Source organism: Amphiura filiformis, chromosome 2, assembly GCF_039555335.1.
Source record: "Amphiura filiformis chromosome 2, Afil_fr2py, whole genome shotgun sequence".
Taxonomy (NCBI): Eukaryota; Metazoa; Echinodermata; class Ophiuroidea; order Amphilepidida; family Amphiuridae; genus Amphiura; species Amphiura filiformis.
This window is the reverse complement of record NC_092629.1, coordinates 13170208-13185662: the sequence shown is the minus strand read 5'-3', so window position 1 is coordinate 13185662 and position 15455 is coordinate 13170208. Positions and strand designations below refer to the sequence as shown.

The 15455-nt window shown below is 36.4% G+C and overlaps 1 protein-coding gene across 4 annotated transcripts in view; it reads left to right on the top strand.

Moving 5' to 3' along the window:
* Window positions 1-15455, top strand: part of LOC140145907 (transportin-1-like) — a 58308-nt gene that overhangs the window by 8334 nt on the left and 34519 nt on the right. For all 4 annotated transcript variants that reach the window (XM_072167626.1, XM_072167625.1, XM_072167624.1 and 1 more), the window contains exons 3-4: window positions 6895-7151; window positions 13506-13639. In XM_072167626.1, coding sequence (XP_072023727.1) covers window positions 6895-7151; window positions 13506-13639 — 391 coding nt within the window. The remainder of the gene's footprint in view (window positions 1-6894; window positions 7152-13505; window positions 13640-15455) is intronic.

The following is a 15455-nucleotide window of genomic DNA, read 5'->3' as shown; positions in this document are numbered from 1 at the left end:
GTCAAATGACTAAAACTGTCATATGGGTATGAAACTTGGTGGGTACAGTTAATATTTAGAGCCAAAGTTTTATAAGGTCATTTTGGGGTCATCCAGGGTCACCCAGGGGTCATCTGAGGTCAAATTACTAAAAATTGTCGTATGGGCATGAAACTTGGTGGGTACAGTCAACATTTAGAGTCAAATTTTTGGAAGATCATTTTGGGGTCATCCATGGTCACCCAGGGGTCATCTAAGGTCAAATTACTAAAATCTGTTGTATGGGAATACAACTTGGTGGGTACAGTCAACAGTTAGAGTCCAATTTTGGAAGGTCATTTTGGGGTCATCCGAGGTTACCCAGGGGCCATCTGAGGTCAAATTACTAAAAACTGTCATATTTGTATGAAACTTGGTGGGTACAGTCAACATTTAGAGCCAAATGTTTGGAAGGTTATTTCGGGGTCATCCGAGGTCATCCAGGAGTCATCTTAGGTTAAATTACTTTGTGGGTACAGTCAACATTTAGAGCCAAATGTTTGGAAGGCCATTTCGGGGTCACCATGGGTTGCAGGTTCATTTACTTCTACCAAAAGTAATCGCGAAAGCAGGCAGTTGCGAAAGAAGGCGAGACTCTTGGTTCGAGAACCGCCTTGTTTATTAATGAAGGTACATGTAGTTTTGAGGAATACCACGGGATGTTTTGAGTTTTATTTCAACTGGTGGTGTAGGAAGGTGAGTGAATTCGTGAATGAGGTTTTCTTGTTTCAACGATCCGATATAGTAGGATACTAAACGTAGGCTAAAAATGTCTAACGCATGCGCGGTGGTGTTCTTGAAATCATCTAGAAACGCTTCATTCGCTGGTGTCATTTCAGGCTGATGAGACACAGAATCTTCCAATGGGTACTGTCTTCAATTTTCCGACTCGCATGCATCTCAAACTGATAATAAAAATGGAAATAACTTGTTTTTTTACTGATAATCAAATAAAGATATGAAATACTTAATTAAAATTAATTTTCAGCTCTCCTTAACTGCAAATGAGTACATTTTCAAGGTGGGTCAGTCCATGTCAAAACAGATTGAGTGTACACCCACCCTCTTGGATTTTGCTCTCCTTTGGCTCAGGGACACCTTTCATGGACCCCTAGGTGAGGTCACAAGAAAAAAAATTCAAATTCCATTTCGTTTGCGAATGGCAGGCCGTCAAAGTTTGGCGACCTTGACCAAAATTGGGAATTTAAGGTGTCAAAATGACAAAGCGCTCTCTTTGAGAGGCATTTTCTTCTTAATTAAATCAGTTGTGACCCTCTTTTTGAATGTGGTCACTCACTGGCTGTGTCTGAAATGCCCAATGCCAAAAAAGATTGATTTGAATTTCGTTGGGATTTCAGGGGGTCAAAATCAGCACCGTACTGTTCAATCAAATTATCTTTGATTTTGAAGGACCCATGATAATGTCACAGTGCACTTATAGGTCCTAATTATGTTCAGAATGGATTAACCATGTGCCAATGTCTATGAGCAATTCAAAAAAAAGAGAAATTTCTAGACCCCCTACAGAATTTTAGGCCCCCCTAAAGTGGTTCAGCCACAAATGGCGCTTAAAATCGGCAAATTTTGACACCTAATAACTTTAGGTGTACACCAGATATGAATTTCTAGTCTTTTGCATCTGAAAGAATGTAGTCTAATGTTACTAGGAACATAAGATTTGTTTTGTATTATTTGTGTTTTGATACTAAGTTGATGGTCCCAAAAATCCCAATTTTTGACTAATAATGTACTGCAGGTTATGGGTACAAAATGTCAATTTCAACATACCCTTTTTTCTATTTTTGATCATTGTCTTATTTATCCTGTTATTACATAGTTAACAACGTCCGATTTTGGTGTCTAATTATGTTTTCTTGCATGAGAAATACAACTAAGCAAATTAAAAAACTGTACAAGGAACCAATGACCTCCTTATTACAATATGGATGCTTTTGGCAGACATATTGCGAAAGAGGGTCATTGGTTCCTTGTATAGTTTTTTAATTTGCTTAGTTGTATTTCTCATGCAAGACAACATATATAATTAGACACCAAAATTACTAAAATCAGACGTTGTTAACTATGGTCAGAATTCAAAAAGGTCGTTGACCTATGAACATTTTTAGTCTTAGCGCCCTCCTGAAAGGTCTGACACATAACAAACTATACATTTTTGGAATCCTCATGACCATACGAGTAATTTGATATATTACTTGACATAATTGGGAGCATTCTGAAAATTTGACCCCCATAACCTGTACTTTGCATGTGCATCGTTGCCAGGAAGTGCATTTTGACCCCTTAAAAATCCATACAGAGGATTAGAAAGTAGTTTTTTCTTATTACTTGACTCAAGAGCAACTTGAAATATCAGGATAAATAATACAAATGGCTAATTAAAAAAAAAAAATATAAAAAAATGTCATACTAAAATTGGCATTTTGTACCGTATCCTGTATGCATGGTATGTTAGGCAAAAATGACTATTTTGAAAGCGTCAACTTAATACTAAAACACAAAAATACAAAACAAATCTTATGTTCCTAGTAACATTAAACTACATTCTTTCAGATGCAAAAGACTAGAAATTCATATCTGGTGTACACCTAAAGTTATTAGGGGTCAAAATTTGCTGATTTTAAGTGCCATTTGTGGCTGAACCACTTTAGGGGTGGCCTAAAATTCGGTAGGGGGTCTAGAAATGTCTCCTTTATTGAATTGCTCATAGACATTGGCATATGGTCAATCCATTCTGAACATAATTAGGACCTATAAGTGCACTGTGACATTATCATGGGTTCTTCAAAATCAAGATAATTTGATTGAACAGTACGAAGTGCTGATTTTGACCCCCTCTGAAATCCCAACGAAAGTCCGAGAGCTATCTTTTTTGGCATTAGGTATTTCAGACACTGCCAGTGAGTGACCACATTCAAAAGAGGATCACAACTGATTCATTAAGAAGAAAGTGCCTCAAAGAGAGCACTTTGTCATTTGGACCCTTAAATTCCCAATTTTGGTCGAGGTCGCCAAACTTTGATTGCCCGCCATTCGCGAAACGAAATGGAATTTGAATTTTTTTTCTTGTGACCTCACCTAGGGATCCATGAAAGGTACCCCTGAGCCAAAGGAGAGCAAAATCCATGAGGGTGGGTGTACACTCAATCTGTTTTGATATGGACTGACCCAGGTATTTTTTGTTAATTTTTTTCATAACTTGAAAATGCATCTGTAAATTTTTTTTTCCGCCAGTAGTCTTTGGCGTTTTGATCCGCTCTTTACAATGCCGATGTCGCCAAAGTGCGACCACCGATCGTTAGCGAGCGTGTGTTTGAAATAAACAATTCGCACTATAGTGAGAATTTCTCACTATAGTGAGAAGGTGAATTCTCATTCTCACTATTTGGCAAACTCGCACTATTGGGAGAATTCACCATTGGGGTTGGGACTCTACTGTTACATGTCCCAGCTATACGGATGCTGCTGCAATGTCACCCTTTTTCAGCTCCGACCACCGTTCCTGGGACCCCCTAAAATTCACAGATGGCTGCTCTCATGCCTCGCAATTGGCATGATTGGCACACCGGTATGTGATTTAATCGAGCAAAAGTTACAACCCCACTCTTTTAATTTTTCCCACAAGCTTTTTAGTCAGACCATGTTCTTCAGCCAGACCACGCTTTTTTGCCAGACCAGGCTTTTTTAACCAGACACCCTTTTTATCAGGAATTGAACCCCCACCCTTTTGTGACAAAAACTTACAGCATTGTAGTTTTCAAATTTGGAATACTGAACATTTAGTCACAGGCCGCGGCAATTTTTATTTTTTAGCTTGCCCGATCGGGCAGGCAATTGTCAAAAGCTGATTGCCCAAAAATTAGCCCTATTCCCGGCAACAATTGTCAGCAAGTCACATCATGTCGTACAGCCGTAGTCATAAGTATGCCGAATTTGGCAGTTTCATTCTTACGGAAATTCAATACGGTAGGCCTACTTTCTCGGTTAAGTTGATACATAAATGAGTATTCATGAAACGGATTGAAACCACTATAAGATAAAAATAAACATTTCACATGCATTCAATTTACTGTTTGTTTCTTGTGGAAAAAATGTGCATTTTATGTGAAATTTTGTCAGTAAAGTCACTGCGATTTACGTATTTTGCCAACCACTAACACGTCTCAATCTCGATATACATGCAAATACATGGCCAGCTGACGTCATTGACATCATAAAAACAATTGCATACAACTACCCCACTACACAGTGTACAGACTGCATTGTTGTACAAACTTTAGTAAATAAAATCTTCGAGAGAAATTGTCAAAAATAGAATCTGAAAAAGTCACACCCGGCCCGCTAGGTTTCAAGATGGTCGCAATCCCTTCATTCATAAATATGTTCAGTAAAGTTGTTGCTACAATGTACACCTCGTCAAATGTCCATTGCTCAAATAAAACGTTAAAGTGCATTTTCGCCTTCATATTCCATTATGATTATTATGATTAAATACAAAAAAGGAGAAAGCAATCACTTGGCGTGGTTTTATACAGGGCACACTTTTGAAAAAATAACATGGAACACGTTTTTGATCTTGTGAATATGGTGCGTAAAAAGTATATAAACAAAGGATTTTCAAACAGATTCTAAAAATGTGTATTTATAAATATACAAAAATAATGTAAAGCTACACCCAACGCATGAACATATTTTCTCTCACTGCGATATTTAATTGCTGAGACTAAAACTACTTCAGCACCCCTCTCCAATCTTGAGATCTGGGACAAAATGTCCTGAGAAAGATGCCAAAATGTAATGCCTCCCCCTTTTCCTTTACCCAAATTCATGATGCACGACCTACAAATGTATGGCAATGAACAATTGAACACAAATTATCACTTTGCATTTTAAAAACTAGTAATGAACCGATCCACCCTAGATCGGAAAATGCAGATCCCCGTAGTGAAGTGAATCAAAATTGGTGATATTTTTCTGATTTTACAAATGTTACACTTAAAAGATGACCAATTCATATATGCGACCTCATTGTAATTTTTTTACACTTCTGTAGGAGCACTGAATTGGAAATAGAAGGGAGAGAGATAGGGGAAAAGGAATTTAATGTGTAAATGTAAATTAGACCATAATTTTTCATTTTGATGGTTCAGTTGACTCGAAAATGAAATGTAAATTATATGTAAGCAATAATAAGAAGTCATCATATATGTAGCTGGTCAAACTCGGTGCTCCACAAGCGTCAGGATGTTTGGAATAGAAAAACACGATGGAGAGAAGAGGAGACAATTACAGAGAGTGTGTGAAAAGAAACCGTGTCAGACAGAGAGAGTGAGAGAGATAAAGAAGCTGAGAGGGAGAGAGAGAGAAAGAGAAGAGTGGCAGAGAGAATGTTGAACAAACTTCACAACTCATTGACTTGATTCAGCTGATTGATTCAGAGACATCAGTAGAGAAAGAAAATGATGAGAGAATGACAGAGAGAGAGTGTGGTGGAGAGAGATAAATGCGAGAGAGAGAGAAATTTAAGCAAGCTCATATTTACGGCCCACTGACTTGATCATGAATACCCTCGTGGAAATGTCAAGTCATTGACACTCAGTGTCATTATGCATGGGATGCGGAGACTGCCTCTGACACCTGTGTCGCAGAGAGTCTTGCTTAGTGAGAGTTACTTTGGATGGAAATTGGAAACCATTTGGTTTTAGAGGAGGCAATTAAAATGTGTGTTTGCAGTATAAAATATGTCAGAAGATGTACCGGTACCTAAGTTCTCATTTATAATCTTTCTTTCTCTTCAGCCATTGTAGGAATTTAGTAAAACCTGCATAGAATTTTTGCTTCTATTTGAATTTGGTATATTTTTTGCTTGGAAGAATTTATTTCAGAATAATAAATTTGAAAGAAATTGTGTGATGCTGTAAAATTGTATTATCTTTCTTTAAAATAAATGAGTACCTGGTACACAATGCTTTGAGTTCAAGCAATATTATTAGTTTTCTTCAAGTTTATGATACACAAGCCCATTTAATATATCATAAAAATAAATTTGAGTTTGGTACATTTTGCTAAATGGCAATTGAGCTGGGCATAAAATATTTGTTGAAATGCACAAAAATCAATCCTTAGTGCTGTATAAAATCAGATGTAAATCCAATTCAAATGTATGCAAACAAATTAATTAGTAATGCATTTTCTTAATGGTTTGAGCCACTTCAAAAATGCATGCTTTCCCCATGATGCATTGAGGAAATTGTGCTAAGGCAGGGGTTAGGCTTTTATTAGAAAACTGTAGCCTTTTAACAGGATTTTCTGTAACACACAAACAGTGTGTATACACACACCTACACACACACTTTATGTACCCCTTCATATCCAAAGTTAAAGAAAACTGTGAGGGTTGATGTATAAGGAACCTATTTTGAGACTTGTGGCTCATAATAAAAAGACCTTTAGCCCCCCCCATCCTGAAAGTAACCCCCGAAAGTGAAATGGTGAGTGCAACTTTTTGTAGTCCACAAAACAAAACAAAACATAAGAACGAGGCCTGCATCAAACCTTTGTATAGGATCATGGTCATTGTTCAATCCCAGAAATCCGAAGCGAATCCACAAATCGATTCAAGCAAAGATTGTCTTGAATCTTCAACCAGGCGAATCCATGTGGATTCGCAGAAATATTGACGGTTTACAGAAGAAAAAAGCTGCTTGAACAACGGAACTCATATTTCTAGGCCTCATTGATCATTGATTATAAAACAAAGTCAATTAATTTAAGTAAAGTACTGCATATTAAAACTGAAACCTCTGTTGCAGCAGTCATTTTAATTCATCCACTTTGTTTGTTTCTCCTCCTTTACAGATGAACCAACCAGGTCACTAAGCGGTCTCATTCTCAAGAACAACGTCAAAGCTCACTTTCACAATTTCCCCTCGGAGGTCACTGAGTTCATCAAATCGGAATGTCTAGAAAACATAGGCGACCCGTCTCCTCTTATACGAGCCACCATCGGTATACTTATCACAACAATAGCGACAAAAGGCGAACTTCAGAATTGGCAGACCTTACTACCAACTCTCTGCCAGCAACTAGATTCTGAGGACTACAACACATGCGAGGTGGGTTTTTAAAAAAAATTGATATTACAGAATTTAAGTTTTCTGGTTTTTTTTTAATGGATTTACATTTTTTATAATTTTTATAATCATAAAAACAGCAAAATAAATATTTACATATAGTGGATGATGCCTACAGTGGCTTACATAGCCTATTCCCTGATTCTTCCCTTAAAAAATTGCTAAAAAGATTGTGCCCCAACCCCAAGAAAGCATATGGCCTTGCGCGCCCCTTTTCAGGATTTGTTCAAACGCTACTTATATCTCTAAAATTAAAATCTTAAGTGGGGAAAAAAGAGAAAATTTCACACAACTTGTTCTCCAGGTATTCACGTTCAGCAAGAATCAGAGAATTGATGGTCGCAATGATTCTCCTAAACTTTCCTCCTAAGATCATGTCTGCAGTAAATTTTCATCCAGTAAGTTATGACGGTTGGTCCCTCCTCACTTGCTTCTTGCTAGATAGGCTATAAGAATAAATTTTGATTTTGTTATAAAATTAGATGTGTGGCTATGAAATTAAAAACATTAGTCAATTTGAAAGCAGTTAGCGCATGAGTACCTAATGTCATCAAATATTGTTTCAATTGATTGCACATCCTTCAATTTCATCCTATGTACACACATTACATTACGCAACAAGTAGAGACATAAAAAGACCAACATTTACCAACAAACGGCCTAGTTGTATGGGTTTTTTTGTTGTTGTTTAGTTGCGTTATAATAATTCAACATTTATAAGTGACATATGACTCGATTGGAACAGATGGCTAGAACTCACTGCACACACACAGCTATATGAGCAGATGTGCACTCATTTGAAATTCACAGTTAATATTGATTCAATTGACATAATGACTTGTTACAAAGGAAAGATGACATTGTAATTTGTGCCCTGCAATAGCTGCCCTATAGACATTTGACCATTTCTGCATTCTATATTGTACACATTTGACACCTGGCAGCTATTGTAGACAGTGTCTTCTTGCACACCTTTATGTAGTCAGTGTTGCCACACTTTCAAACCAATGGCACGCCGAGCACTACATTAAGGTGGAGGAAGTACGGTAGCCAAAATTCTTGTCATTGGGAAAGGCACTCAAAATCCTAAAATTTGGGTGCTTTTGTTAATTTTATCGAGGAAATCACACAATTGGGCATATAACCTCTTGAATTGATCTACTATACTCTTAGAAATAGCAATGATTGGGCTATTCCCTTTGAAGTCCACACGCCCCCTATGGAATCTTCCACACAGGAGTGAAAAATTCAAATGCGTTACCTGAATGACGGGTCACCAGGACTAAAAAAAAACAGGATCAAAGGGGGCATTTTTAGCTTTAAAGTAGCTCCTCTAAATTGAGAAACACTTTTAACAGCCCTTGGATGATTTTGCTGAAGAAAATGATCAAATTCCCCCGATAGGAAATAAATGGTCAGAAATTGCAAAGAAAATCTTTAAAAATCACCCAATTGGGCTAGCAAATCATGAGCATGGCAACTATGCATGGAATTGAAGCAGATGTACTTGTAAAGCAATGCCATTATCATTATCAAATTGAAAGGACAATCTGGCGAGGCGCAGTTATTGATTGAGGCGCAGACTTTATTGATTGTCCAAGTAAATACACCATGCTGTCTGCGATGTGATTGTTTGGATGTTTAATGGCACATGATGGGAAACATTGATGTTGCCATGGTGATGGAGTCAGATGAGGATTGAACTGGGGGGAAAAGTTCTGCCAATTTGATTATATTCAGAGTATGTGACTTAACTCCATGAGCACTGCTGCATTCCTAAGTTACAATGTCCCTGATTGGTTAATTACATGGTATAATCATCAGAGTGACCAATCAAAATAGAGCTAGATATTGGATCAACCTTACTGAATACTGGCTATTATTAGCACATCTCTGATTGGTTCAATACATGATAGTCCTCTTTGTAACCAATCAAAATAGTACTTTAGAGGCCAGTGAGGAGGTTAATACATTTATGTAAACATACATTACATGCTGAATCTGAAATCAGAAGAATACTGAAATACATAACAAAAGTTCTTGAATTAGCATAATTTTTGCGAGTAGTTAGATCAGAGGTAGAATTTCACAGTACCTGTAACATGGGGAAACATTATGTAGATATGGTCGCATGTCATAAGTTGGGTATGCAAAAAGGGTGGAGGGATTACATTTTTCGGAAAATTGTGTTACAAATTTGATTGGCTTTCCGTAACCCCATATCCTACAGCAGTGGTTGATACCTCATTTTAAGCCTAATTTTATACTCTTTCAGTCTACCGAAGCATATAATTATACATTATTCAATAAAAAAATCACATCAGTTGAAACGAAAAATGCCAGGGGTCCTAACACTCGACAGATCGGAAGAGCGGCGTGCGGGGGAAGAGTGTAATAGGGCCTATGTGAAAATTCACATGTCAGCATGTCAAAACTACTGGTTACTTTTTCAAATCTAGTGAGGGTATGATGTATTGACAGCTTTGAATGTTGAATTTGTACAACTAAAACAATTACTGACTACTTAAGGTGGTACTACACCCCCTGATAAAATTTTTGACTAATTTTGCATTTTTAAGTAACTACAAAGTAACTACACACTGGTAACAAAAGTTATGTATATTATAGGGGTAAGGACTCCAATTACTTCACTGAAATTTCAGTGATTCAAGGCAAGGGGTTCATTATATATGTTAAGAAATGACGTTCATTCTAGCGGTACCTCTTTACTTATCATAAATAACATACCACTTGTCTTGAGTCACTGGAATTCAAGTGTAGTAACTGGATTCCTTACCCCTATCATATACATAACTTTTGTTACCAGTGTATTATTATTTTTTGAGAAAAGTGCAAAAATAGTCACAAATTTATCAACAGGTAGAGCGCCACCTTTTAAGGTTATATGTTCCATTTTTTTCATTTTTGATGAAATCCTAGTTGAATTTCAGTATTTTTAGCAACATGCTAATGTACGTTTCTCTTCTTGATATTCATTTCCTCAATAATAGAATAACCGTCTTGCTAATTACTCGTAAAAAGGTCATTGACCTTCACAATGTAATTAATATACGTACAATTATTTTAAATAGTTCATTGGAAGCATTAATGTATTGAGAACATATCCTCCAAATCTGATGACATTCTTGCATAAAATAAAAATTTTACAGTCATTTTTGTAATTGAGGTCCGATTAGAGAAAAATGCATTTGAAAATTGAGATTTACATAGACGCCTGTGTATTAATTAATTAGTAATTAAGCATTATCTCATAAATTAAGCATGTGTTATGGTAAAAAATGGTGTTAATTATTAGAGGTTGTCAATATATACAACATATCAAAAAATACATTTTTGACATTTTTGGCCATGTAATTGAAATTGTACCCAACTCATGACATGCGACCATATGTCAATGTCATAAAATACAAGAGTTACTGTACAGTATCAGAGAGAGAATTTGTGCTTTGAGTTTTGAACATACTAGGCATGCAATAAATCGCATAGGTGTGCTATGTGCACTTGTGAGTCTGGCAGATTTGATAAAGGGAGCTATTATAAATCACACTTTGATGGGCAAGTTACGGTGAATCTTCCTCTGAGTCCTCCTGCTCACCTTAAAACTCTAAGCTGCTTGGTAACTGGTTCACTTGCAAAAATAGAGAAATGAAAGACCCAAACTGCCAGACTGATACTAGCTGAAAATTACAGGTGCAAGCAATTCCTGATATACATTGTAGCAGGAAATTTGTGCAAAGTTCTTATTTTCACACTTTTTGAGGTTAATTTGTATGCTTGAATCAGGGTTGCCAGAAAATTTCAGCCCGAATCGCGGGTCAAATAATCGAAAAGTCAACAATTTTTTTCTCTTAACCATTAGTTTCTGAACAGGAAATTACCAGAAGTCGCAAGAGCCAATGTTGAAAAGTCGCCCAATTTTTTTTTCTTAACCATTGGTTTCTATGGGACAGGAAATTGTCAAAATTTGTGGAGAAAATCTTCAAAAGTCACCCAATTCGGCTACCAAAAAGCTTGGCAACCCTGGTTTGAATGAATGTATAGTGGTTTGAAAATGAATGAAAGAAACATTCAAACAGTCCAGAACAGTTAACAATTGTGAAAAATTTGTACTGCTAAAATATCCCACAATGCAGTATTCTATAGGTGACTTGTGTCATTTTGAGAAGATTCAATGTCGTCCTTCAGACAAGATAACGACGTTGGAATCAAATATTGTTGATTCTCCTCGGCTCGGGTAATGCCCTGTGCCAGCAGAAATGCCGGAAAATTCTATCTTGTTTTGCAATGAAATCCGATCCCATTCTGCATTGATGTGAACAGGTATTGAGCACACTTGTATGTTTGAACATGCAGACATTTTCAATTAATGTTTGTCTAGTGCACTTTAAATCTTTTCAATTTTGATGTACATTGTATCAAAGTGTTTTTATTTTGATGGAAAATATCTTGCATGGAAAGTGGAACATTTTATGAGGAAGCTCTGAAAGTGAAATAGGTTGGGGTTTTTTTTGGGGGGATGTTGCTGTAGCCCAAAAAATCAAGGATAAACATTGTTTGTAACAAATTCCATTGCAAAGATGACCCCACTCTCTCCATGTATAAAAATAAGTAATTTACTGATAGTAACATCAAGAAACGTGGTATAATTAGCCGTTTATTTGGCCAATTTGATTGATTTTGACTGGGACGTTTTTGACAAAATTCAGTGTTTGCTATAAATATATTTTGAAAATGTTAAAAAAATTCAAGCTTTCGTTGATATTTTTGGGTCATTGTTGCCTAAAAACTGTATGTAAAATAATAATAGAAAAAATCCTGACCAACCCTAAATCTGACCTCCCAGTGAAGGTTTTTTTTTCCTTTGTCCCCTTACCCTCAATAGTCTTCGGAACCCAAATTTTTATCTAACTCCTGCACCTGGGTAACGCAGTACTCAGAACAGTGGAAATATTCATGCCTTGGAAATGATCCTTTCAATATAGCTTATCCAGAATTTAGATCAAGTAATTGAATCTCAATTTTTATCTATCCCCCTGAACCTGATTAGTACAGTACTCAGAAGCCCAAAAACAAAATACAAGGATCTATACAACTCATATACAGTGGATGAACAGTGGAAATATTCATGCCATGGAAATGATCCTTAGCTTATCCGGAATTTAGATCAAGATGCGTGTAAAATATTCATGGGTCTAATTAGAATTCACTCTCTCGGTTGACATGTCACCTTAGGGCCTCCATATACATGGTGTCTACCTAGATAGTGCTTTTTATGCTCTGGGTTAAACTCAAAATGGTCTGTGGTTTAAGCAGGTAGGTACTACTAAAATGTATTCTCTATCGGATTGTGAACTGAAATGGTTTAATAGAAATAATGTTTCCATAGGAAAAAAATGATAGGACTCTGTTGTTTTTATGGGAAAAACAACAGAAAATAAAGTGATGAAAAGAAACGGCACTAGGGTGAGTAGTGCAGGATTTTTTTCTTGAGGCAAAATAAAAGTGACCATATTTTGACAATTTTCAACAATTTTCAGTCAAACAGTTTAAAATTTTCCATAAAATCGGGTCAGTCGGGCCGTAAAATGTGGTGTGTTTTTTTTGTCGCCTAACAGATAATTTGTCAGATGGGCTGACCAAAGATCAAAACAAAAAATGTTGGGGCTCCAACTTGTGAAAATGCAAGTTGGTCGGTGCAGGTCGATAGTAACCAGCACTTTGGCCGACTCGGGCTGCACTCGCGCTGACCAACTTGGCATTATGGCCGACGTTTTGCGTCGAGAACTGCACAAGCCGAGAAGCGACAACTACAAAATTCTAGTTGCTTTCTTTAGTCATCTGGGGAAAAAACATTTAATACATTTGGAAGAAGTGGCTCTAAGGTGTGGGTTAAAATCATCTCAGAAAAGTACAACCATATCCCCAAAAGGCAAATACTGGATATTGAAATCAAGTAACAATTCACTTTAAGAAAATGTATGTGAAGCAATCAATTTCTATTGAGTCTTATTATGTACTACATGCACACTATTATTTTTGCATACAGAATTGTTCATTTTTGAAATTTTGGGATTTTGTGTAAATTGTTTGAATTTCACAGAATTCATGTTTACAGCGTAAACTTTATATAAAAACTGTATTTTTGTGTGTTGTTATTTACATCCATCCACAAAAATAAAACCCTCACAAAAATCAAATATACAGTACCTCAAATGTATCTATGAATCGAGCATTCCATTTTCCATTCTACTGCAATAGTAAAAAAACCTGTGTCTCTGATTAACATACAATTGCCTTTTTTGTTGAATATTTCAGGGTGCTTTTGGAGCGCTACAGAAGATCTGTGAGGATTCGGCTGACGTCCTAGACAGCGACGCCCTCAACAGGCCTCTGAACATCCTCATCCCGAAATTTCTGCAGTTCTTTAAGCATCAGACACCCAAAATCAGGTACGTATTTGTGAAGGAATAGAAGATACATCTCACCCTTCCCAGAATCCTTTGCAACATGATGCATCACATTATTACATCAGATTACACTCTCATTACTTTATACAGGTCCCCTTTGTTTTCATTTTGAGAATAGACTGGTTAAACATGGGCGATAGTCAAGAAATAAACATATTTTGCCTGATATGGATGGGATTTGTTCATTGAGGTATATTTTGTACTATCGACCCTGTTGCATTAGATAGCAAATCAGTACAGAAAATTGAAATGAGAGAAATGCATTATGGGAAGTGTACGATATCTCCTCTGTAAAAGAGTTGTAACTGTCATTTTGGGAAAAATTTAGTTACCTTGAAAATGTAGGTGAATGCACGCATTTAAAGCGGTCTCATCAGTTTCAAAAGCAATTAATTTAATAGGGGCTAATTAAAAAAAACACAATCAGTAAAATTAAAACACAAAAATGCTTCTGCAAATTGACAAAACTGCAGATACAACTTTCTTGTACTAGCCCTATGGTATATATTATGCTGTAATTATTGCAAATTTGTTGTGGTTTTGCAGTTCTGTAATATTTCGTTGGTTGATTATTTTACTGAATTTATTTCAGCTACATACATTTTTTATGCACACTTTTTGGTAGGGGCCATGCAGCTAGAGTGAGGCATTCTATTTCAAGCTTTAAGATGTTCAAAAAAGCATAAAAATTAAAAGCAATGTAAAAAATTTCAGAAAATCATAACAGCATCAATATATGCACTTCCTGTATTCTGTCAACCAACAAGGTCGCGAGCCGTCAGCTATTTCCGACCCGCAATAGTTTTGAAGTTTCTACCGTCCGGTTGGTCAGCAGGAAGTACTTCACTTATTATGTTAAGGCCTTAAAACAAGTTAAAACTTGCAACAGGAAATATTGACTTAATTGAATGGTTTTGGTGTGCTCTAGTTTCTTGCAAGAGTACATGGAGATGGTACTATATGTGACAAATACTGATATTGACCAAGCTCAGCTCCTACAAAAATTATAAGTGGGACAAGTATAAGGGGAGGGATTGACAACTTTTTTATGCAAACATGGTACATGGGTAGGAACATATATCTTAGTGGAAATAATAAATATATCACAAAGTACTCAAAACATATGACAACTTCAAATTGTATGCATATTAATTACCTAATTTGCATATTTATAAAGCATAAATTATGGAAAAAAAGTAGCTCTGCAATATTACACATCACAGAAATTTGATTTTGGTTGAGGTGTGATATGAAAGCTTTTGAAAAAATCTACACATTGGTCTTACTTTGGGAAATATCTCAACTATAGAGGGGTGTCCCACCTGAATTTTGGGAAAAATGACCAATGATAAAAAGAGCACATTCTGGTATTCCTTACAATGTATATATTCCTCTGAATCTGGAGCAAAAGATTGTTACTGAGAATGGGAAAGTTAAACAGAATTTGAGACAGCAGCCACATCTTTTTATAAAAAATTCCAACTTGTAACACAAAACACATTGTCCAGTTTGATATTCTGCCTCTAAAAAAAATCCCTTGCGACAAACGGAATGAACAAAAAATGTACACTCCAGCGGCACTCCAGATTTGGGGAGTAACAATGATAGATGGAGCAAAAAAGCCTGATGTCTGTCGGACCGACAGAATAGACGGAATATACGCTATGTGCCTGTTGCATTATTTACTGCACTCAGCTGCACATCTACTCCCCATCCTCGATATCATTATCAATTTGCAGTGCTATGAGGCTTGCCTTTAAATAGGGCTGAATCAGAAATCAAAGCCTACCTACAGTGC